Genomic DNA, 24,020 nt, shown 5'->3' with positions numbered 1-24,020 from the left:
AGGGCGATCAGTGCATAATTGCTTAAGAGGATGATCATGACAGTTTTTTGTCGGATATGGTCACATGGGATGTAACATTGCTCCATGCCTTCTAACCAGAAGCAATACAATTCATGTAGTTGCGCCACGCCAGTTCTCCTCCGAAAGAAAAGTTCAAAGCCGCTCCCTCAGCCGGTAAAGTCATGGCGACGGTCTTCTGGGACTCTGAAGGGATTACTGGGTCTGACGTCTTTCCTCGTCGTGCATCAATCACCTCTGATATGTATCGTGCTATCTTCAGGAAATTGAAGAAACGACTTCAGCATGTTCGTCGGCAAGAATATGCAAACGAACTTCTCCTTCTCCATGACAGCGCAAGGCCTCACGCAAGTCTGCTCATCAGCAAGAAGCACAGAAATCTTCTTCGAAATGTTTCTCACCCACCCGACAACCTACATCCCGCGTCTTCCTCCGACTTCCATCTCTTTGGCCCAGTGAGGGATATATAACGGGGGAAGCAGTACACGGATGACTGAGAGGTTACTTTTGCGGCAAGATGCTGGCTCCGACGTCGACTAGTACAGTGGTACCATGCGGGCATACAGGCCCTCGCAATAAGGTGTCGTAAGTTCATCGCACTGAAGGGAGGTTATGACGAAAAATAGGGTTTTGTAGCCAAAAAAGTGGGGAATAATGTGATGTACTGGGATGCTGAACGAAACCAACCTGCTTACAGAAAAAAGTGTTCCATTACTTTTTGAACGCCTTTCATAGTGCTACTTGGAATTCTTCCGACTGCGTATTTATGAGCGAAGAGAAATCGATGTAAAGAGCACGCGGACCGTCTATTAACTACCTCCTTATTTATTTGCATATTACTTACTATGGTACAGTATCAGTTTCTTACCACTACGAATTAGGTAATTAGGGAATTTGAAGGAAAATTGTTATTTTCATTTATATAGCAATTTCTCCTCTAAACAGGCGTTTGATTTGAAACTTAGCAAGGTTCTCCAGATTTTGCATATGGGAAACAAAGCTGTTAGAAGTTCCCACATTAATTATGGTCTCCACTCAGTTAATACTCAACTGCATTACTAGCCTTTACTGGAAAGAAAGTAATTGTGCGATTATAATGTAATTTGTATAAATATAGGTGGTTAACAAGCCTACAGAAAATTCCAGTTCTCAAATTTGCGCTGGGACATAAGGACGGCAGAAAGTTGCTGGAGGGATCCTCGCCTAAACTTGTTGAAACAAAAAACCAAACAGACTTGCGCAGATGCAAGCATGCTTCTCAGAACACAAAAATATTGTTGGTAAATGTTGACAAAGACGCTCACAATTTCACTTGCTCCGTATACTGGCCGGGGTTAAACAAGTTTGTCCCTGCACACTTCCACAACCAGTGCAGCAGTGCCTCCAACGTCTCCTTGCGGCTGATCGTGCTCTCAGTTCGCTTCTTATTGCTGCCAGAAAGCCTTCAGCAAGCACGCCCACTTCCCACTGCCCCAGTACGCCGCACTCGGCCAGTTTGACTGTTCTATACAGGGCTATTACAAATGATTGAAGCGATTTCATAAATTCACTGTAGCTCCATTCATTGACATATGGTCACGACACACTACATATACGTAGAAAAACTCATAAAGTTTTGTTCGGCTGAAGCCGCACCTCAGGTTTCTGCCGTCAGAGCGCTCGAGAGCGCAGTGAGACAAAATGGCGACAGGAGCCGAGAAAGCGTATGTCGTGCTTGAAATGCACTCACATCAGTCAGTCATAACAGTGCAACGACACTTCAGGACGAAGTTCAACAAAGATCCACCAACTGCTAACTCCATTCGGCGATGGTATGCGCAGTTTAAAGCTTCTGGATGCCTCTGTAAAAGGAAATCAACGGGACGGCCTGCAGTGAGCGAAGAAACGGTTGAACGAGTGCGGGCAAGTTTCACGCGTAGCCCGCGGAAAATTGGCTCATGCCACAACTGGAGACTGACAGCGCCGACTTCATCTTTCAACAGGATGGTGCTCCACCGTACTTCCATCATGATGTTCGGCATTTCTTAAACAGGAGATTGGAAAACCGATGGATCGGTCGTGGTGGAGATCATGATCAGCATTTCATGTCATGGTCTCCACGCTCTCCCGATTTAACCCCATGCGATTTCTTACTGTGGGGTTATGTGAAAGATTCAGTGTTTAAACCTCCTCTACCAAGAAACGTGCCAGAACTGCGAGCTCGCATCAACGATGCTTTCGAACTCATTGATGGGGACATGCTGCGCTGAGTGTGGGAGGAACTTGATTATCGGCTTGATGTCTGCCGAATCACTAAAGAGGCACATATCGAACATTTGTTGTTGTTGTGGTCTTCAGTCCTGAGACTGGTTTGATGCAGCTCTCCATGCTACTCTATCCTGTGCAAGCTTCTTCATCTCCCAGTATCTACTGCAACCTACATCCTTCTGAATCTGCTTAGTGTATTCATCTCTTGGTCTCCCCCTATGATTTTTACCCTCCACGCTGCCCTCCAAAACTAAATTGGTGATTCCTTGGTGCCTCAGAACATGTCCTACCAACCGATCCCTTCTTCTGGTCAAGTTGTGCCACAAACTTCTCTTCTCCCCAATCCTATTCAATACTTCCTCATTAGTTACGTGATCTACCCATCTAATCTTCAGCATTCTTCTGTAGCACCACATTTCAAAAGCTTCTATTCTCTTCTTGTCCAAACTATTTACCGTCCATGTTTCACTTCCATACATGGCTACACTCCATACAAATACTTTCAGAAATGACTTCCTGACACTTAAATCTATACTCGATGATAACAAATTTCTCTTCTTCAGAAACGCTTTCCTTGCCATTGCCAGTCTACATTTTATATCCTCTCTACTTCGACCATCATCAGTTATTTTGCTCCCCAAATAGCAAAACTCCTTTACTACTTTAAGTGTCTCATTTCCTAATCTAATACCCACAACATCACCCGACTTAATTCGACTACATTCCATTATCCTCGTTTTGCTTTTGTTGATGTTCATCTTATATCCTCCCTTCAAGACACCATCCATTCCGTTCAACTGCTCTTCCAAGTGCATACTATCTGCGAAATACAAGTACGTTGCGAACAGAGTTATTTGCAAAGAAGTAATAAATTTAAACGTCACGCACAACGTGACAGTTTTTCACTCATCTCAGTATTTATGACGCTATATATCCACAATAATGTGTGGAACCATAATATAATTTTGTAGATGCATTTAGCAGAATGTTTGGATGCAGTCTACGAAATTTACTGCAAATACAAATAGTAGCACAGAAAAAATAAAGTTAAACGTCATATATGATGTGGCAGTTTTTCACGCTTTTCATTGTGTATGGCATATTTCTTGAATTGGGGTAGGGAGGTAGTTCTTTACCCCTTAGAAATTGTTGTCTGACAGTAAGATGCATGTGCTCGATGTTGGTTGAAATCGGTCCAGTGCTTTTGGAGAAGAAGTGGAACATACACACACACTTTTACACGCATACATACATTCATTTTTATTATGTATGTCAACTGGATCACTATCGAGGTTAGTGACACAGTTTTGACCACCTACGATCACCTTTAATTTTAATTAGTAGTAAATCATGATATCTCTCTTCTTAACTTACTCAGACTGCCTTATTGTGCTCTCTTCTGAGCTCCGTACTTAATAAGTCTATAAATGGTATGTTTTAAAAAAATGAATTTTTTTCACTTTAGAAAATCACATCAACGTTTTTCCAACCGTAGTACATTTCGCAAAGCGCAATTTATTGTATGTTTGTGACATCTGGCAAAGAGGAAAACATGCATTTTTAAAACTGTTGTGACATTACAGAAACTCGGTAAATTTGCAAATATCCCATATTCCATGATAAAAAGACCTTCTACGGTTCCAAGGTACAAGTGGTGCACAGCCATGGAAGTATGACTGTACCACTCAAACGTTATGTAACGAGTTTTAAAAATGTATAGTATTGTAGTTGCCACGAAATTCTGTAACTGCAGAATTAACATTGTGTTGCAAACAGGCTTAAGATATTATACAATACTTAAATGTGCAGAACTCGAATGATTTAAAAAATGCTACATAAAATACAACGTCATGTCTAACAACAACAAAAACAGAAGAAAGTCGCAGAAATTGCTTATGGCGGTCTCTAGCATTCATGATTCTAAAATCAGTCATTAGAGTAACGTAAAGATCAAAAAACGTTATATGTACGCAATTGTTCAGAGCTGCTAGTTGCTCGAATTTGTAACTCATTTAATATCCGTAATACTGTTGCCTTTAAGATAACACTGAGTGTTTACAATGGACGTAAAACTGAATCAACTTTCTTTGTGTTTTGTTCGTATTGCTTGTTAATAGCATCTGTCTTTGTCAAGGTTCCTGTAATATAGAATTCAGTTAATCTTTAACAGAGATAAAATATAAAGAACATGGCAAGTAATAGAAATAACCTACTTCTCCGAAAGACCTACGTATATGTTACTCATTAACTAATTTCTTAGAGATTAATTCGAATGATGTCGACATTTCGTTAGAAATTGTGGAAAGATTAGAACAAACAGGAAATAACTCTGACGATTCCTTGAATTGTGGTTTCAACGATGGCTGAAGTGCTAATTTAATTTCAGAATAAAACTGCAGCACCTTTATAGCCCAAAGAAAATATATGCAGTAGTAGCTTGCAGGGCCAAATAAAGACTGGAGTTTTTGGTTATACGAAGGAGGAAGATAACGCTTAAAGTTAAGCAGTGCTCATATCCGGTCTCGTTTTGTAAAATTTAGACGTGAATTGTATAAATGGTAGAAATATTTACATGAATCGCGAAATATTCTCCAAAATGTGACTCACAAAATTGTGAAACGAAAACTATTCGAAAATTTAGAGACGCTTGAGTGAGTCAATGCACTGCTACTGATTACCCCCTAAATTGCAACTGAGATGAACTCTACTTACTTCCATGCTTCTTCAACCTGGTTAAAAGGATTGAGAATATAGTACGAAAAAGGAAGTCACAAAATTACGAAGTTTACTTCAAGTATATGTGTTCGGGACATGTCATTAGTATACAATACTATTGAAAAATTTGTAACTGACGGCAAGACGAAGCTTCTTGTTATCCCCTAAATGCAATGTAGAAAGATCATCAGTCAGTTTTATGCAAAAACAGCGTTCACTCCTCACTTTATAATTTCGAGCGAAAGAAGACAGAATCGCTTGTGCAATCGATGTATGCTACGACACATTCGTATACAACAATGCCAATAGTAAGTATCAGTGAATTAATGTTTTCACAGCTTTAGATCCATCTTCAGAAAGATGATGGCAATTTAGGACCACAAATTAAAAAAAAGGCAGCTTTGTTGAAAAAATCTTGTAATCGACGTAGCAAAATATGGAAAACTGCGGTAGAGTAACTTTCAATATTAGATCTGAAACGTCTTATCTGTAGTTGCAGAAAATGCTTCATTGCTTCTGTTGGACTCTTGGTTTAGACTTAAAGAAATCACTGTATAGAGGAGGCGGACGAAAATACTTCATATAATTCGGATGCCACCTCGAACTAATAGAGTAATTCAGCCTCTCGATAAAGAAATTTGCATTTTTCAGAATATTGTCGTATAATATACTAGTAATTTCTGATAGCTCTCTTTCATTTCTGATTTACCAGCGGAGCAGGGTTGTTAATCTTCTCTCCTTTGTGCATTGTCAGTATGCACATTACCACGTTCTCCGAATTTAATCAAGTATACGTACTATGCAGCACAATAATCAGAACGACAGCCACGACCATTTCTTACTCCCTCGCAACTCTGCCTATTAAACTAGCAATTACTGCGAAGTGCCTCAGTGTATTAATTTCTCTTTCATCGGGTGTTTCAGGTGTGAGGAGAATGTTTGTTATCGTTATCTAATAAACGCTTCGCTTTTTGTGAAGACTACAAGGAATAAATACGGAACTGTGTCATTGTTAGTAAGATATACATTTTGTGCCACAAAATTTCGTTCAGTCTGGAACCGCACGACCGTTACGGTCGCAGGTTCGAATCCTGCCTCGGGCATGTATGTGTGTGATGTTCTTAGGTTAGTTAGGTTTAAGTAGTTCTAAGTTCTAGGGGACTGATGACCTCAGAAGTTAAGTCCCATAGTGCTCAGAGCCATTTGAACCATTAGAACAAAATTTCGGGCGAACTGCTGGATATTTGTAACTTCCTGCCACAATATTTCGGCGCAGAGTGTTTTGGTCATCTTAAGAAAATACTGCCGAAAACGCACTGAGCTCTAGTAATTAAGACCCCGCCGGTACATGCGTGGCGGATTTACTTGGCGTTGCGCGTGCGCTACTTGGACACGTTCAATTCTGCTCCTTCGCTCGCTCTCCGTGGTGGAAACTAGTTGCATCGACATCAATTCGATTGTCTTCCCGCGGTGTCCGCCTCGGTAGCGTTACCGCGCCTACCACGCAGGAGGCGCGGGTTCGATTCCCGGCAGGGGACTGGGTGTTTTGTGTCCTTCATCATCGTTGTCATCATAACTGACTCGCAAGACGCCGAAGTGGGGCGTTAATTAAAAAGGACTTGCAATACGGCGGCCGAACTTCCCCGAATGGGGTCTCCCGGCCAGCAATGCCATACGATCATTTCATTTCATTTTCTTCCTGCGGTTCCATCACAGAACTACGCCAGTTACGGAGGACACGAAGTTTTTCAACGATTGGATTCCATGCCAAATTCAACTGAAAACCGCCATCTCGATTAATAAGAGACTCACGGTCAGACAGTCGTATTTCCACGGATTCATCAATAATAGAACTCCAAAAGTTAGACGTATGGGCTACGATTTTTGTCTTACTTCAATTCATTCATTACATGACCCGTGGAAATACAGTGTTCGGTGATGGTAGAAGGAGACGAGTATGCTGCTGATGTTCAACAATGCGATCCTAGACAGTACGCGTCGTTTGCCCTATATAAGATTTGCCGCATTCGCACGGAATCCTTGAAACACTTGCCTTGCGCAGCTCTATGTCGTCTTTGACAGATCCCAACAACGACGAAATTTTTGCAGGAGATCGAAAGATTGCTTTCACTTTATATTTTCTTAGTATTCTGCCTATTTGGGCTGAGATATTACCAATATATGGTAAACAGGCAATCGTTTTAATGGCCTCTTCCTCTTCCTTGCTCTGTCGCTTACAGGTCTGCAGCGCTCTCTCCATTCTTCGGAAACACAGTCTGTGACTGCTCCATTTCCGTCTGCAAACTGTCGGTGTCAGAGATGACGTGGGCTCGGTGAATCAATGTCTTCAAAACACCCATCGTTTGTGTCGGATGGTGCCAACTAGCTGCTTGCAAGTAAAGGTCTGTGTTAGTGGGTTTTCTATTTACTGAATGACCATGTGTGCCGTCGCTCTTACGTCGCACCAAGGCGTCTAAAAATGGCAGGCTACACTCCTTCTCCAACTCCATAGTAAATTTTATGTTTTCGTGTATGGAGTTCTGATGTGGTATAAACTCTGCCGGCCGCAGTGGCCGTGCGGTTCTGGGCGCTACAGTCTGCAACCGCGTGACCGCTACGGTCGCAGGTTCGAATCCTGCTTCGGGCATGGATGTGTGTGATGTCCTTAGGTTAGTTAGGTTTAAGTAGTTCTAAGTTCTAGGGGACTTATGACCTCAGCAATTGATTCCCATAGTGTTCAGAGCTATTTGAACCATTTGTTGTAGGAACTCTCGATCCAAACCATGAGGCAAAACCATAAAAGTGTCGTCAACATATCGCCAAAATACTATTAGTTTAAAGGTGGCCGATGCGAGTGCTCACTCCTCAGAGTCTTCCATAAAAAAATAGGCCACCAGGGGAGATAAAGGGCTCCCCACGGCGACACCTTCTGATTGCTCATAAAATTCTGTGTTAAGTAAAAAATATGTAAAGGAGACGGTGTGCTCAAGCAGCGCTGTAATGTCAGGTTCAAATCTATTGCCAATGAGATGTAGTGAGCCCGGAAGAGGTACATTTCTAAAAAGTGAAACCACGTCAAAAGTGATTCTGTGATGGAACCGCTGGAAGACAATCGAATTGATATCGATGCGGCGAGTTTTCATCATGGAGAGCGCGCTGCGCAGCGGAATCGAACGTGCTCAAGTAGCACACTCGCAACGCTAAGTGAATCCACCACGCATGTGCCAGCGGGGCCTTAAATGTCAGTGCGTTTTCACCAATATCACCTGAAGATGGCGAGAAGTCTCTGCGCCGAAATGTTGTGGCAGGAAGTCACAAACACCCGGCAGTTCGCCCGAAATTTTGTGTAACAATATGTACGCCGGGAAAGTTTTAAATCTCACAACAATATATACATTGTTCAAAAGGTAACTAAGGGGTTTGCTACTGGAATTGTTACAAAATATGTCATGTCAACTAATTAAAGTCCCCAACTGATGGTAGTCATCTGTAATGTAACGTTATACACTGACTTCGGTTCCTCCGCTGGTCACTTGTGTATGAATTACATTTGCAGTTGTTTAGTATCCGATATGAACAGCAAGTTACTCAAAAAAAATTATGATTTGAGATATTTTTGGTATAGCTTAAACGCTTAGAAGTTGCGCGTTTGCACTTTGGGCTTCGGGCTACGTTGCCGTGCGTTCTCCTCTCGCAGATACGACAGCTTATTCGCCAATTCGTGCGCTAGGCAGGCATGTATAAACCAGCGTTATAATCTGTTATTCGAGTGGTAAAAATTTGTAATTTTAACATTATTTTAAATACTTGTTGTGTGCTTTGGCAGCTAAATATTTTACAGCGCAGTTTTTCCAATGTGTTCTTCCTGTGTGAAAGATTTCACCGTAGGTTTCGACATGTCATACTGGACCATACCCTTGTGAGTTGACATCCAAAGACTAGTTCACGTTCGAACTCACTGAGAACTATTCTGACTGACCCGTTCGGCAGTTGCTGCATCTCTACTGAAAATGAAATACTCTCCGCCTCCCTTTATAGTGACAAGACCAGCTCCAATTAGATACAATGCTCAACTCCTCAATACACACGGATGTACAGATGCTTCTGACCAAATGTTGTTGTTGTAGTCCAAAAAAAAAAAAAAAAAAAAAAAAGAATCACCTTACAGTTACAGTGATACTTGTGTCGACGTGAGAGTGGCTGTCTACCGCTATCCCATTATCCCATAAACGTCCAGGGAACGGCACTGGAGGACTGGTGTGCCCGCAGGCTTCCTGAGCACGCGGGACGCTGCGGCCCCCGGCAACGCGGCGCTGAAGGACCAGCAGCTGGCGCTTCGCTGGGTGCGGCGCAACATCGCCCGCTTCGGCGGCGACCCGCAGCGGGTGACGCTGGCCGGCCAGAGCTCGGGCGGCGGCTCCGTCTCGCTGCACCTCGTCGCGCCCCTCTCTGCAGGTAGTGCACAGCAGCCCTGTCAACTCCATCGCGCTCTCCCTCTAATTCTGACTGTTCAAAAAACATTCGTGTGATTCCGCAAAACTGCTCGGTGGCTGTAACTGAACTGCAGCTACTCACGGAAGTCCAGCACCATGGGCTGTAATTATCGTACGGCAGCGAAGCTTTGTAGGCATTCTAATGCACAACCGATTTATACTGGAAAAAAATTTCTTACAGTTTCGGTCAACAGGTGCAAATCTGGTACTGCGAACGCAAGAAACACGATTAGAAATATTTCTGTATGTAATGGATTAGGAACGGGATTAGGCAGGGAAAGTCAAAGAAATGAAGCAGGTATAATGTTGATTTTATTATCAACTGCCACTTTTACGATTGGTTCAACATGGGCAGTATGGAAATGAGCGTTTGGCGTCATTGGCCGGGAGGCCCCTCGCGGGGCAGGTCCGGCCGCCTTAGCGCAGGTCTTATTACATTCGGCGCCACATTGGGCGACCTGCACGCCGGATGGGGATGAAATGATGATGAACACAACACAACACCCAGTCCCTGAGCGGAGAAAATCTCCGACCCAGCCGGGAATCGAACCCGGGCCCGGAGGACGGCAATCCGTCACGCTGACCACTCAGCTACTGGGGCGGACAACATGGGCAGTGGAGACAAGTATTTTTTTTTAGCGTGAATCAGTTCCGTATTAACGTATATGTAACAAGTTTCGGTGCCATACCATAATCACAGCCCACAGTGGACCTACGTGAAGCAAGTGCACTTTTATTATAACCACCTGGAGTGCAAGGCTATAGTAACTACGAATACATTTTAGCTTTGGCGTATATACTAACAGTTTACTTCCACATCACTTGCATGTTGCCAGTTCATGTGGTTGTATGGTTGCCAACCGTTCCCTTATTTAATATTTTTCCACTAATTTGTCTAAATTACAATAATGTTAGACATGTATGTTCCTGATAAAAGTCTCAAAGTACGAATTTGTCTTAGAACTTATTTGCCGAGATCATGGTAATTATCTCATGTCACTACCCATTTATCGTTAGACAACGCAGTAAGTTTGAATTTACCTTATTTAAACTATAGCTCAAGTCGCCTGCCAATGTAATTTAAACATTGTGTTACAGTCCGCAGCTCGTGGTCGTGCGGTAGCGTTCTCGCTTCCCGCGCCCGGGTTCCCGGGTTCGATTCCCGGCGGGGTCAGGGATTTTCTCTGCCTCGTGATGACTGGGTGTTGTGTGCTGCCCTTAGGTTAGATAGTTTTAAGTAGTTCTAAGTTGTAGGGGACTGATGACCATAGATGTTAAGTCCCATAGCGCTCAGAGCCATTGTGTTACAAAATTCTTTGATGTTTGGAAAGTTGTCACAACAATGAAACATGCCTCTGTTAAAAGAACCCGTACTAACAGCAGCTGCCGCGCGGAATGGCCGCACGGTTAAAGGCGCCATGTCACTAATTGCGCGACCCCTTCCACCGGAGGCTCGAGTCCTCCCTCGGGGATGGGTGTGCGTGTTGTTCTTAGTATAAATTAGTTTAAATAAGTTTAAGTAGTGTGTAAGTCATGGGACCGATGACCTCAGCAGTTTGGTCCCTTAGTAATTCACAAACACAACTAACCGCAGCGCATAACCAACGGCATAGACAATAGAAGTCAACTGCCAACGATTAGCACTTGACATCCATTTATATGTAGTTATATATGGTTCCTTTCAAAATTAAATATGTACTTCGCACTGTGGGTTTCGTCTGGAAGCCATATAGCCAGATTTGTTTGTCCTACAAATAGATTATCATCTAAGTAATATTATATGCCACACCTCATAAGTGAGTTAAACGGCTATGTCTTTTATCCAGTAGGTTGGGGAAACATGTACCCATGGTTACCATGCTTCAGTAACTGTTCGTTCAACGCGAAATACGTGAAGTTGTAACATTTAGGTACAGTTGTCATAAATCTTTTTACAACTGTTAAGAATGACAAGAAACTGTTGACTAAACCAAAACACAAAAGTAAACATGCTTTCTTTCAGAGACTGACCAAATCATGAAATCAAACGCTGTTCAGCCTGAGCATTATGACCAGCTACCTAATATGTCTACTTTTGCACGGATAACAGCTGCGACGCGTCGTGGTATGGAAGGAATGAGGCCTTGGTACGCCGTTAGGGGAGTTGCACACAAAAGTCACCTAGTTCCTGTTATTCCCGTAAATTCCCGGGGACGGGTCGATGGTCTCCGATGCCACGTCCAATCACATCCCAGATGTCTTCTATAGGATTCTGATCTGACCAGTTGAGACTCCAGTACATCAGTTGGAACTCGCCACTATGTTCCTCAAACCACTCCGTCACATACCTTGCCTTGTAACATGACGCATTATCTTGTTGAAAACTACTGCTACATGACCATCGTGAATAATAATACGTGGTCAGCAATCAAGCAATCAATGTACGATACTCCTTGACCGTCATGGTGTCTTTCATGACCTCCACCAGTGGAGGTAGTGTGGAAGGAAATTGTCGGAGATCCGAAATGTGAAATGATTTGGGTGAAGGTCACGGTTAAAGCAGGCTCAGTCATGGTAATTGGATGTCTCTATAGGCCCCCGGGCTCAGCAGCTGTTGTGGCTGAGCACCTGAAGGATAGTTTGGAAAATATTTCGAGTAGATTTCTTCACCATGTTATAGTTCTGGGTGGAGATTTTAATTTGCCGTATATAGACTGGGAGACTCAAACGTTCATAACGGGTGGCAGGGACAAAGAATCCAGTGAAATTTTTTAAAGTGCTTTATCTGAAAACTACTTGAGCAGTTAAACAGAGAACCGACTCGTGGCGATAACATATTAGACCTTCTGGTGACAAACAGACCCGAATTATTTGAAACAGTTAACGCAGAACAGGGAATCATCGATCATAAAGCGGTTACGGCATCGATGATCTCAGCCGTAAATAGAAATATTAAAAAAGGTAGGAAGATTTTTCTGTTTAGCAAAAGTGACAAAAAGCAGATTACAGAGTACCTGACGGCTCAACACAAAAGTTTTGTCTCAATTACAGATAGTGTTGAAGATCAGTGGACAAAGTTCAAAACCATCGTACAATATGCATTAGATGAGTATGTGCCAAGCAAGATCGTAAGAGATGGAAAAGAGCCACCGTGGTACAACAACCGAGTTAGAAAACTGCTGCGGAAGCTAAGGGAACTTCACAGCAAACATAAACATAGCCAATGCCTTGCAGACAAACAAAAATTACGCGAAGCGAAATGTAGTGTGAGGAGGGCTATGCGAGAGGCGTTCAATGAATTCGAAAGTAAAGTTCTATGTACTGACTTGGCAGAAAATCCTAAGAAATTTTGGTCGTATGTCAAAGCGGTAGGTGGATCAAAACAAAATGTCCAGACACTCTGTGACCAAAATGGTACTGAAACAGAGGATGACAGACTAAAGGCCGAAATACTAAATGTCTTTTTCCAAAGCTGTTTCACAGAGGAAGACTGCACTGTAGTTCCTTCTCTAGATTGTCGCACAGATGACAAAATGGTAGATATCGAAATAGACGACAGAGGGATAGAGAAACAACTAAAATCGCTCAAAAGAGGAAAGGCCGCTGGACCTGATCGGATACCAGTTCTATTTTACACAGAGTACGCGAAGGAACTTGCCCCCCTTCTTGCAGCGGTGTACCGTAGGTCTCTAGAAGAGCGTAGCGTTCCAAAGGATTGGAAAAGGGCGCAGGTCATCCCCGTTTTCAAGAAGGGATTCGAACAGATGTGCAGAACTATAGACCTATATCTCTAACGTCGATCAGTTGTAGAATTTTGGAACACGCAATGTGTTAGAGTATAATGACTTTTCTGGAGACTAGAAATCTACTCTGTAGGAATCAGCATGGGTTTCGAAAAAGACGGTCGTGTGAAACCCAGCTCGCGCTATTCGTCCACGAGACTCAGAGGGCCGTAGACACAGGTTCACAGGTAGATGCCGTGTTTCTTGACTTCCGCAAGGCGTTCGATACAGTTCCCCACAGTCGTTTAATGAACAAAGTAAGAGCATATAGACTATCAGACCAATTGTGTGATTGGATTGAGGAGTTCCTAGATAACAGAACGCAGCATGTCATTCTCAATGGAGAGAAGTTTTCCGAAGTAAGTGTTATTTCAGGTGTGCAGCAGGGGAGTGTCATAGGACCGTTGCTATTCACAATATGCATAAATGACCTGGTGGATGACATCGGAAGTTCACTGAGGCTTTTTGCAGATGATGCTGTGATGTATCGAGAGGTTGTAACAATGGAAAATTGTACTGAAATGCAGGAGGATCTGCAGCGAATTGACGCATGGTGCAGGGAATGGCAATTCAATCTCAATGTAGACAAGTGTAATGTGGTGCGAATACATAGAAAGATAGATCCCTTATCATTTAGCTACAAAATAGCAGGTCAGCAACTGGAAGCAGTTAATTCCATAAATTATCTGGGAGTACGCATTAGGAGTGATTTAAAATGCAATGATCACATAAAGTTGATCATCGGTAAAGAAGATGCCAGACTGAGATTCATTGGAAGAATCCTAAGGAAATGCAATCCGAAAACAAAGGAAGTAGGTTACAGTACGCTTGTTCGCCCATTGCTTGAATACTTCTCAGCAGTGTCGGATCCGTACCAGATAGGGTTGATAGAGAAGATCCAACGGAGAGCAGCGCGCTTCGTTACAGGATCATTTAGTAATCGCGAAAGCGTTACGGAGATGATAGATAAACTCCAGTGGAAGACTCTGCAAGAGAGACGCTCAGTAGCTCGGTACGGGCTTTTGTTGAAGTTTCGAGAACATACCTTCACCGAAGAGTCAAGCAGTATATTAGTCACTCCTACGTATATCTCGCGACGAGACCATGAGGATAAAATCAGAGAGATTAGAGCTCACACAGAAGCATACCGACAATCCTTCTTTCCATGAACAATACGAGACTGGAATGGTAGGGAGAACCGATAGAGGTACTCACGGTACCCTCCGCCATACACCGTCAGGTGGATTGCAGAGTATGGATGTAGATGTAGATGCCGACATGAATGTTCCCCAGAGCCTACTGGAGTCGCCTCCCGCTTCTCTCCATCCCGCCGTACAAGTGTCAAGCAGTTGTTTCCCTGGAAGACAACGCATTCTCCCCTCCCCCCCCCCCCCCACTCCTTCCCATCCATCGGTATTATGAGGAAGGTATTGGGATTCATCACACATGGAACGCTCTGCAACTGCACCAACGTCCACTGCCAATGATGACGTGCCCACTTCAGTCATAGGAGCCGATGTGGTGGTATTAATCCTCAGCAGCGGAGGCTCGTCGTTAGCAGCGCTCGCTGGACTGTATTCAGACACATTTTCACTCTGCCCAGCATTAAAGTCTGATTTTAGTTCCGCCACAGTTCGCCGCCTGTCTCGTTTTGTCAATCTGCCCAACCTACTACGTCCGATATCTGTCATGGGAGGTAGCCGTCCAACACCTCGACGCCTGGAAGTGGTTTCACGATGGTTTCGCCACGTGTTGAAGACACTCAGCACGGCATTCCTCGAACACCTCATCAGTCGTCCTGTTTCCGAAAAACTCGTGTTGAGCCTCCGGACCCTCACAATCTGCCCTCGGTCAAACTCAGATACTCAGATGGATCGCGCATCTCCCCCTTTCTACACCGGGACAACTCGCTCACTGATACTAGATGCACCGTCCTTCCGTGTGTATGAGCTGCAGTCGTTCCTCGCCAGGTGACGCTGACATGGCCTGGACTGGTTGATATTGACAGTTGAAAGTCATAATGTGCTGGTTGATCAGTGAATATGTTAACGTTAAATATTTAACATTTGAATGTTTAGAGTTTAAACTATCTCCGTAGAATTTATATAAAGAATTATGAATCCAGTATTTTACACTAATCTGATAAATATACATTTTTTGGTTACTTTCGTTAGTAAAATAACAGTTTATCAGCGTAAAATTTGTAATTATCGTTGGTGTTCCCAACTGGGATTTGTCGAAGTTGGCAACCCTATCTGATTGACAGAACGTATCGGTAATTCAGGAATACAGAAATACGAGTAGGTTAGACATGAAATAAATAGAAAGTGTAGGAAAGTTAAGGCGTAGTGGCTGCGCGAAAAATGTGATGAAATCGAAGAACAAATGATTGTTGGAAGGACTGACTCAGCATACACTAGAGCAGACAAAACATCGGTGACATTAAAAGTGCAATGAAAATACCACAGTTAAATGACGAAAAGGGAGCGGATAAGTGGAAAGAGTACACTGAAGGTCCCTATGAGGGTGAAGATTTGTCTGACGTGATAGAAGAAGAAACAGGAGTCGATATATAAGACATAGGGGTCCAATATTGGAATCAGAATGTAAAAGAGCTTTGGAAAACTTAAGATAAATTAAGGCAGAAACGATAGATAACATTCAATCAGAATTTCTAAAATCAGTGAGGCAAGTCCCAACAAAACGACTATTCACGTAGTGTGTGCAGAATGTGTGAGTCTGACTTTCGGGAAACGACCATCCACACTGTTCCGAAGATTGCAAGAGCTGACAAATCCGAGAATTGTCGTACAAAGAGCGTAGCAGCTCATGCATCCAAGCTGCTGACAAGAATAATATACAGACGAGTGGAAAAGAATACTAAGGGTGTGTTAGACGACGATCACTTTGGCTTCAGGAAACTTTAAAGGCACCAGAGAGGCAATTTTGATGTTGTGATTGACAATGGAAGCAAGCTTCGGAGGAATTATCGAAATGGAAAAAGAGTGTAATATGGTGCAAGATGTTCGAAATTTTGAGAAAAGTAGGGGTAAGCTATAGGGAGAAATGGGTAATATACACTCCTGGAAATGGAAAAAAGAACACATTGACACCGGTGTGTCAGACCCACCATACTTGCTCCGGACACTGCGAGAGGGCTGTACAAGCAATGATCACACACACGGCACAGCGCACACACCAGGAACCGCGGTGTTGGCCGTCGAATGGCGCTAGCTGCGCAGCATTTGTGCACCGCCGCCGTCAGTGTCAGCCAGTTTGCCGTGGCATACGGAGCTCCTTCGCAGTCTTTAACACTGGTAGCATGCCGCGACAGCGTGGACGTGAACCGTATGTGCAGTTGACGGACTTTGAGCGAGGGCGTATAGTGGGCATGCGGGAGGCCGGGTGGACGTACCGCCGAATTGCTCAACACGTGGGGCGTGAGATCTCCACAGTACATCGATGTTGTCGCCAGTGGTCGGCGGAAGGTGCACGTGCCCGTTGACCTGGGACCGGACCGCAGCGACGCACGGATGCACGCCAAGACCGTAGGATCCTACGCAGTGCCGTAGGGGACCGCACCACCACTTCCCAGCAAATTAGGGACACTGTTGCTCCTGGGGTATCGGCGAGGACCATTCGCAACCGTCTCCATGAAGCTGGGCTACGGTCCCGCACACCGTTAGGCCGTCTTCCGCTCACGCCCCAACATCGTGCAGCCCGCCTCCAGTGGTGTCGCGACAGGCGTGAATGCAGGGACGAATGGAGACGTGTCGTCTTCAGCGATGAGAGTCGCTTCTGCCTTGGTGCCAATGATGGTCGTATGCGTGTTTGGCGCCGTGCAGGTGAGCGCCACAATCAGGACTGCATACGACCGAGGCACACAGGGCCAACACCCGGCATCATGGTGTGGGGAGCGATCTCCTACACTGGCCGTACACCACTGGTGATCGTCGAGGGGACACTGAATAGTGCACGGTACATCCAAACCGTCATCGAACCCATCGTTCTACCATTCCTAGACCGACAAGGGAACTTGCTGTTCCAACAGGACAATGCACGTCCGCATGTATCCCGTGCCACCCAACGTGCTCTAGAAGGTGTAAGTCAACTACCCTAGCCAGCAAGATCTCCGGATCTGTCCCCCATTGAGCATGTTTGGGACTGGATGGAGCGTCGTCTCACGCGGTCTGCACGTCCAGCACGAACGCTGGTCCAACTGAGGCGCCAGGTGGAAATGGCATGGCAAGCCGTTCCACAGGACTACATCCAGCATCTCTACGATCGTCTCCATGGGAGAATAGCAGCCTGCATTGCTGCGAAAGGTGGATATACACTGTACTAGTGCCGACATTGTGCATGCTCTGTTGCCTGTGTCTATGTGCCTGTGGTTCTGTCAGTGTGATCATGTGATGTATCTGACCCCAGGAATGTGTCAATAAAGTTTCCCCTTCCTGGGACAATGAATTCACGGTGTTCTTATTTCAATTTCCAGGAGTGTACAATATGTACGAGGGCCAAGAGGGAATAATAAGTGTGGACGACCAAGAACGAAGTACTCGAATTACAAAGGGTTTAAGTCAAAGATATAGTCTTTCGCCGCTACTGTTCAATCCGTGCATCGAGGGAGCAACGATGGAAAAAAAATAAAGGTTCAGGAGTGGAATTAAAATTCAAGTTGAAAGGATATCAGTGACGGTTTTCGCTGATGGCATTGCTGTCCTGACTGAAAGTGAAGAAGAATTACATGATATGCTGAATGGAATTAACTGTCTAAGATGATGGACTGAGAATAAATCGAAGAAAGATTACAGTAATGGGAAGTAGCAGAAATCAGAACAAGCGAGAAACCTAACCTCGAGATTGTTGGTCACGAAGTAGATGAGGTTAGGGAGTTCTACTTCCTAGGCAGCAAAATAATGACGAACGTAGCATGGAGGACATCAAAATTCGACCAGCGTTGGCAGAAAGGGCTTTGCTGGACCAGAGAACTTTACTAGTGTCAAACAAGGGAATTAATTTGAGGAAGATATTTTTGAGAATGTACGTCTGGAGTACAGCATGGTATGGTAGCCAAACATGGACTGTGGGAAAACCGGAACAGAAGAGAATCTTAGCATTTCAGATGTGGTGCTACAGGTGAATGTTGAAAATTAGGTGAACCGATAAGGTAAGGAATGAGGAGGTTCTACGCAGAATCGGAGAGGAAATGAATAAATGGAAAAGACAGGCAGTAAGGAGGAACGGGATGATTGTACAACTGTTAAGACATCTTGAAAATTACTTCTATGGCACTAGAGTGAGATGTAGAGCGTAAATACGTGTAGCAAATAATTGCGAGCCTAGGTAGCAGATGAAACTCTGAAATGAAGAGGTTGGCACAGGATAGCAATTCATCAAACCAGTCAGAAGACCGATCACTTAAAAAAAAATGCCGATTCAGAGTAACGGTTGATTAAGAAGCCTTTCGAGATATTTAAATGAATCGATTAATTGTTTATTCATAATCGATAAACATTTATCATTTATGTTAGGTCTTTTTTTCTGTAAAATGTTCTCCTACAATAATTTTTATGACATAATCCTTTTTTCTACAAATAAAAATGCGGTTTTTCTATTTGTGACTTAAGTAAGTTGGTCACTTTTATGAAGTACATAGTTATCATTCATTATTGTTAATAGTACTAGTTAAGAATTATTAGTAATGCTAGTTAATGTCTGTTTTTAACACAAATACTGTGTTCTTACAACCACCAAAATTTCTCTGGAGGAAAGATGACTTGGCCACCGTTGGTAAGGGTAGTTTACAGGTGGAATGGTTACTTACTTCTTGTCAGCGATGGCACTGGAGGATTTGCGTTTATCATGCCGATCAGCAGCTAGGGAATAAATTACGGCGGAGCTAGCGAGGTTTGGTGAAAACACTTCAGAGAGAGGTTCATGTTCAAAAAACTCTCGTTACGTTATTTACTCGTATTTCCGAAGTGTCACACAAAACACACGACTTCGCCGCGCTACTTAGGAACAATTACTACTATATCATCGATTTTTGCATCAGTCCTAAACAGAAAATACTCTACATCTACACTTACACTTGTACATTTCAAGCCGCCTGTCAGTGTGCGGCAGGGGCTACTTCTGGTACCACTGACTGATTCCCCATTCCCTGTTTCAATCGCAAGTATACTACACCTATCCGTGACGCACAACACATCACTTGTAGCGCCTACCAATGAACTTCGTTGAGCAACTCCGTAACGCTGTCGGGCCAACTAAACGACCCCGTGACGAACGCACCGGTCTTTGTTGGATCTTATCTAACATTTCTGTTAAACCATCTTGGTAGGAGTCGCATACCGATGAACAGTACTCAAGAATTATTCGAATAAATGTTTTGGTAGCCACGTCTTTCAAGAACGAATTGCATTTCGATAAGATGCTTCCTATGAATCTGTCTGGCACCCGCCTGGAAAGGAATAGGATTTGTTTTGTGTAGTAATTCCACTTAAGGTTGCTATCGATGGTTACATCCAAATATTTTACGTTGGTTACTGTTTCCAGCAAATTGTCATCCGTAGTATAAATGTGCAGCGTTGGATTTCTTCTCCAACCCGTGAGCAATATATCGTACTTATTTGCGTTCAGGGTCAACTGCCAGTCTCCGCACCATTCCTTAATTCTCTGCAAGTCTTGCATAAAATGTTCCGACTTGTTCTGACGCTACACTATCAGTAATAGGGGCAGTCGATTTATTTCGGTAACTAGGCTGTAGACAGCAAGTTAACACTCAACAGGCTTTATAACAAAAAAGAGAAAAAGAATGAAATAATAACTATATATCTAACTGAATATGTAAAATTAATTGACGCGAAGAAAATATAGATATATCCATAATCGATTACCAAAATAATTACGACCAATCGATTAATTGCTGTTATTCGCCAATCTATAGTTGACTTTAGGTGTCACCTACGAGCGCAACTAGATAGCATGCTCCTCCATGCTCTTCTATGCTTGAGACAAAATGCCGAAAATTTCCAATAGGTTGAAAAATGAGCCAAGATTTTGAAATGCCGAAAATTTCGTTTTTAAACAGGACAGAGCTCCACCCTTCTGTCAGCGGAAAGTAAGAGCATTTCTTAGCATAAAATGCATTGCCTCGGCCGTAAGTGGCGCATGAATATCGCACTGCATCGTTAGCCTCTTGCTAGATCACAATTTTTTTTATCCTGGGAAGGGGCGATGAAAGGCCTGGTGTACCACTGATTCCAGCATCCCTAGGTAAACTGCAACACCACGTAGTAACGGGAGTGCACCCAGTAGCTCTAGACATTCATGCATAAGTATGGGACGAGTTGGAATAGTGTGTGAATGTCGTGTTAGTGTTGTAGAGAACACTGAAAAATTGTCAAAGGCTAATGAAAACTTCGACACCAAATGTATTTGTATAACGCACCCTAATGTTGTTTTGAACGTGAATGTAAAAGATATACCCTTGTATACTCGGATTTTTTTTTTTTTTTTTTTTTTTTTTTTTGGGAATAAGAACTTTGTAGACGTATGCGTGTTAAAATTAGCCCGAAGTTTCTATCGTCATTCTTGTAGAACACGCGGTCTTGTGAAATCGAATGTTAAGCCCCGTAGTCTGAAATCCAGATGAAAATTATACTAAGTACCTAAAGCATTTCTTTTCTCAAGCACGTTGTTAAGCACTTTAGTTAATGGGCCGTACCATGGTTAAGACAGATAGATGTGTCATTCTATCATAATTTACCAAGAAAATTATTATTCTAAATTTAAATAGTCACAGATGTCACGAAAAGTTGCAGATATGAATTGGAAAACCGTCTGTCGTTTTCAAGAACGGCATTGTTAACCACCGAAAACGGCTACCGCAAATAAAGCACGTCAGAAAGGTATTTCTAGCACAGACATATTACACACAATCTGTTCATTTGTTTGAGCACTAGTTAATTCATTGGTTCCAGGAATATTTTACGATGTTTTTAAATCTTCGGAAAGGACAAAAATACTACCCAGAAAAAAATGGACCTCTATTCAGTGATACCCAGCGTTTCATGTTTGTTGCACTAGGAATATAAGGATACAGATAAACTAGAGCTTATATTAATCTACATATTTGTATCGAATATATTTATTATATTATTTAATCTTTCTTTATTATTAGTGAAAAGAAATATCAGATAGAAAGAATATAATATAATACATCTGTCTTGTAAATAATTACATACATGATTTACTGACACACAAAAATGTTTAAGAATTTGAGGCTTTAGACCCTCATAGATTTATTTTTTCTTTATGAAAGCCCAAAAAACTGTTTCTTTCCTTCTCGATGCACATATTGACATTACACTTTTGACAGACAACTGATGGACTTCGATTGCAATTTGACATGTTGCACCCACCTCTCTTCTCAGACGCAATTGGCCAGTGTCCAACATTATCCTGGTGAGCAACCATTTAGGTAACTGGCTTTGATGCATGCCCTATTTTCTTCCTATTTACACACTCAGTATTTACACTTGAAGAAAGTTCTGTCCTGTTTCTCCCACTTACCACTTTGTTCATTTTTCTCTGGGTATCGGCTACTTCAGCTTTGGCGAGGTGGCACCTGCCTCTTCTTCGGTACACCAAGCGAGTCACAGTCTCTTTTGTGCGACAGCCTTGCATTTAGTTCCACCAATTCAGGGAAGTGAAAAAATAACCAGCTGTAGTGTTTCATCGACCAGAAATTCTGTGTAATGCATGGGTGTGTGTGTTGTCCTTAGCATGAGTTAGTTTAAGTTAGATTAAGTAGTGTGTAAGCCTACGGACCGATGACCTCAGCAGTTTGGTCCCATAGGGGCTTACCAGAAATTTCTATTTTTCAATTCTGTATAGTGCAGATGATGTTCAGATGTGTGTGAAATCTTATGGGACTTGACATGTATAGTGCAGTTACTGAATCAAACAGATCCACTCCTTCCAAAAACAAGCTGTAGACCACACTGACTGATCGACACCGAGCCTCAATACTTTCTTTGGCCTTCTTATCCAGTTGGTTCAACTTACTTGCTGGTGTCACCAGAGGAGGCACTCGTGCAACAGTCGTCAGTCCCTCTACTAACCCCACGGGTGACAACCTTCCTCTCCTTTCCATAATACACTGCAGGTTTCCTTAGGGAAATAGCAGCCTACTTGCGAAGGCTTAAGTTGAAAAATTTGTAACGTTTATAAAATACGCTCACAAATTCTAGGGGTAACGTCTACCAGGATCATATTTTTATCCGGATATACCTCAAAATTACCTTTATCACGAAATATTTAAAAGATTTGATAGCTTACTATTTTCAAGGTCAATAGTAGTAAATATCTGCAGCTGAGATACACGTGTGCACGCCACGAAGAACTCCCAAGATGCAACGGTTCACGTAGGATTAGAAATTCTCATAGTGCAGCGCCGCTTCCTACATTTGTAATCTGGAAGTGTTCCGAATCTGCTACGCACGGCAACTGCAAGAAAATGCATCGATATGCAGACTCAGCAATGTACTGTAAGCATTACAGATTTGTCGAGCTCGTCCATAGAGAATTAATACTGTACGAAGTTTTCATTTCTGATTCTGAACTTTAACATTGTTTCATGTTGTTTCCATTAGATTCCAAACAACTAGCGATTTACCAAACATTTCGATGGTAAGGATTTACGTAAATCACATTTTATTAAAAAAATCGGATGGTAATCGTATGTGCTCCAGAAAATAGGGCACTGCAGCATCAGTTGAACAGCAGGCAGCCAAATACCACGAAAATAATTGCAGCAAGTAATTGATTTTTGTCCTCAAATTTGTAAGAATCTAACACCTTTGTGAAATGATAACTTGTGGTAGGACTCTTCTCGCGGGCGATCATCCAAAGCGGGAACTTCATCTCGCGGCAAGTGATCGCGGACGAGGCGCGCCAGCACGCCTTCAATCTGGGAGCCGCCCTCGGCTTCCACACCAACGACTCGCAGGCGCTTGTCGACTTCCTGCGAACCGTCAACGCTACGGACCTCTTGGTTGACAACTCGCTCATCTTGTCGGACGAGGTACGGTGCTGAAATATTTCCATGTCGAAGGCTTGTTTCTCACTGTGACTACCAAACTTCGGCTTATGTTTTCCTTGTATATCGGTTATAATAAAATTGCTTTGGAGGTTTGTTGTATGACCTGTGATACTTCGTCGCTCTGATTCATATTTAGCTTCATTGGTTCCCACTTTCGCAGAGATGAAAAAAAATCTCCCTCTGAGTTCTACTATGCATTGTCAAAGATCAGTCCCATCTTGTATAGTAAATCTACCGCTAAGTTCCCGCGTTAAGCATTGCGTATAAGAGGCAAATCTTCCATACGTTCCCAGATATGTTTTCTGCTTTGAAACTGGAATATAGTCGATACTATCAAATGCACTTCATTACTACCCGGCCTACATAACTTTCATCACGGTGAGCTAAGCCGCCTCTTCCCCATGATGTTCAGATTAATCACAGACACACGCACACCTATGTCCAACAAAACTTGTGTTCCTTTCCATCCACTTTTCAGTAGCGCAAGATTAATTGAAAGGGAGGTCAGCGGCCATGGAGCTCCTGTTGGAGTTTAACGCTAGGGTTGTACATCAGGCTCATTCAGACCCCGGAGTCTATTGTTTGTTACTGTGCATCCATCACTGCACATATATAGACCGCTGCCACAATTGCAAATCCAGAATTTGGTGAGTCCAAGTAGAGAACAGTCGTTCT

The 24,020-nt window shown here is 43.1% G+C and overlaps 1 protein-coding gene across 1 annotated transcript in view; it reads left to right on the top strand.

The window, feature by feature from the left end:
- LOC126176804 (juvenile hormone esterase-like) overlaps positions 1-24,020 on the top strand; it is a 136,666-nt gene that overhangs the window by 41,776 nt on the left and 70,870 nt on the right. The window contains exons 5-6 of the mRNA XM_049923984.1: positions 9,250-9,435; positions 23,128-23,327. Coding sequence (XP_049779941.1) covers positions 9,250-9,435; positions 23,128-23,327 — 386 coding nt within the window. The remainder of the gene's footprint in view (positions 1-9,249; positions 9,436-23,127; positions 23,328-24,020) is intronic.

Source organism: Schistocerca cancellata, chromosome 3 (genome assembly GCF_023864275.1).
Source record: "Schistocerca cancellata isolate TAMUIC-IGC-003103 chromosome 3, iqSchCanc2.1, whole genome shotgun sequence".
Lineage (NCBI taxonomy): Eukaryota > Metazoa > Arthropoda > Insecta > Orthoptera > Acrididae > Schistocerca > Schistocerca cancellata.
The sequence above is the reverse complement of the archived record's forward strand: the minus strand, read 5'-3'. Positions and strand labels throughout refer to the sequence as shown.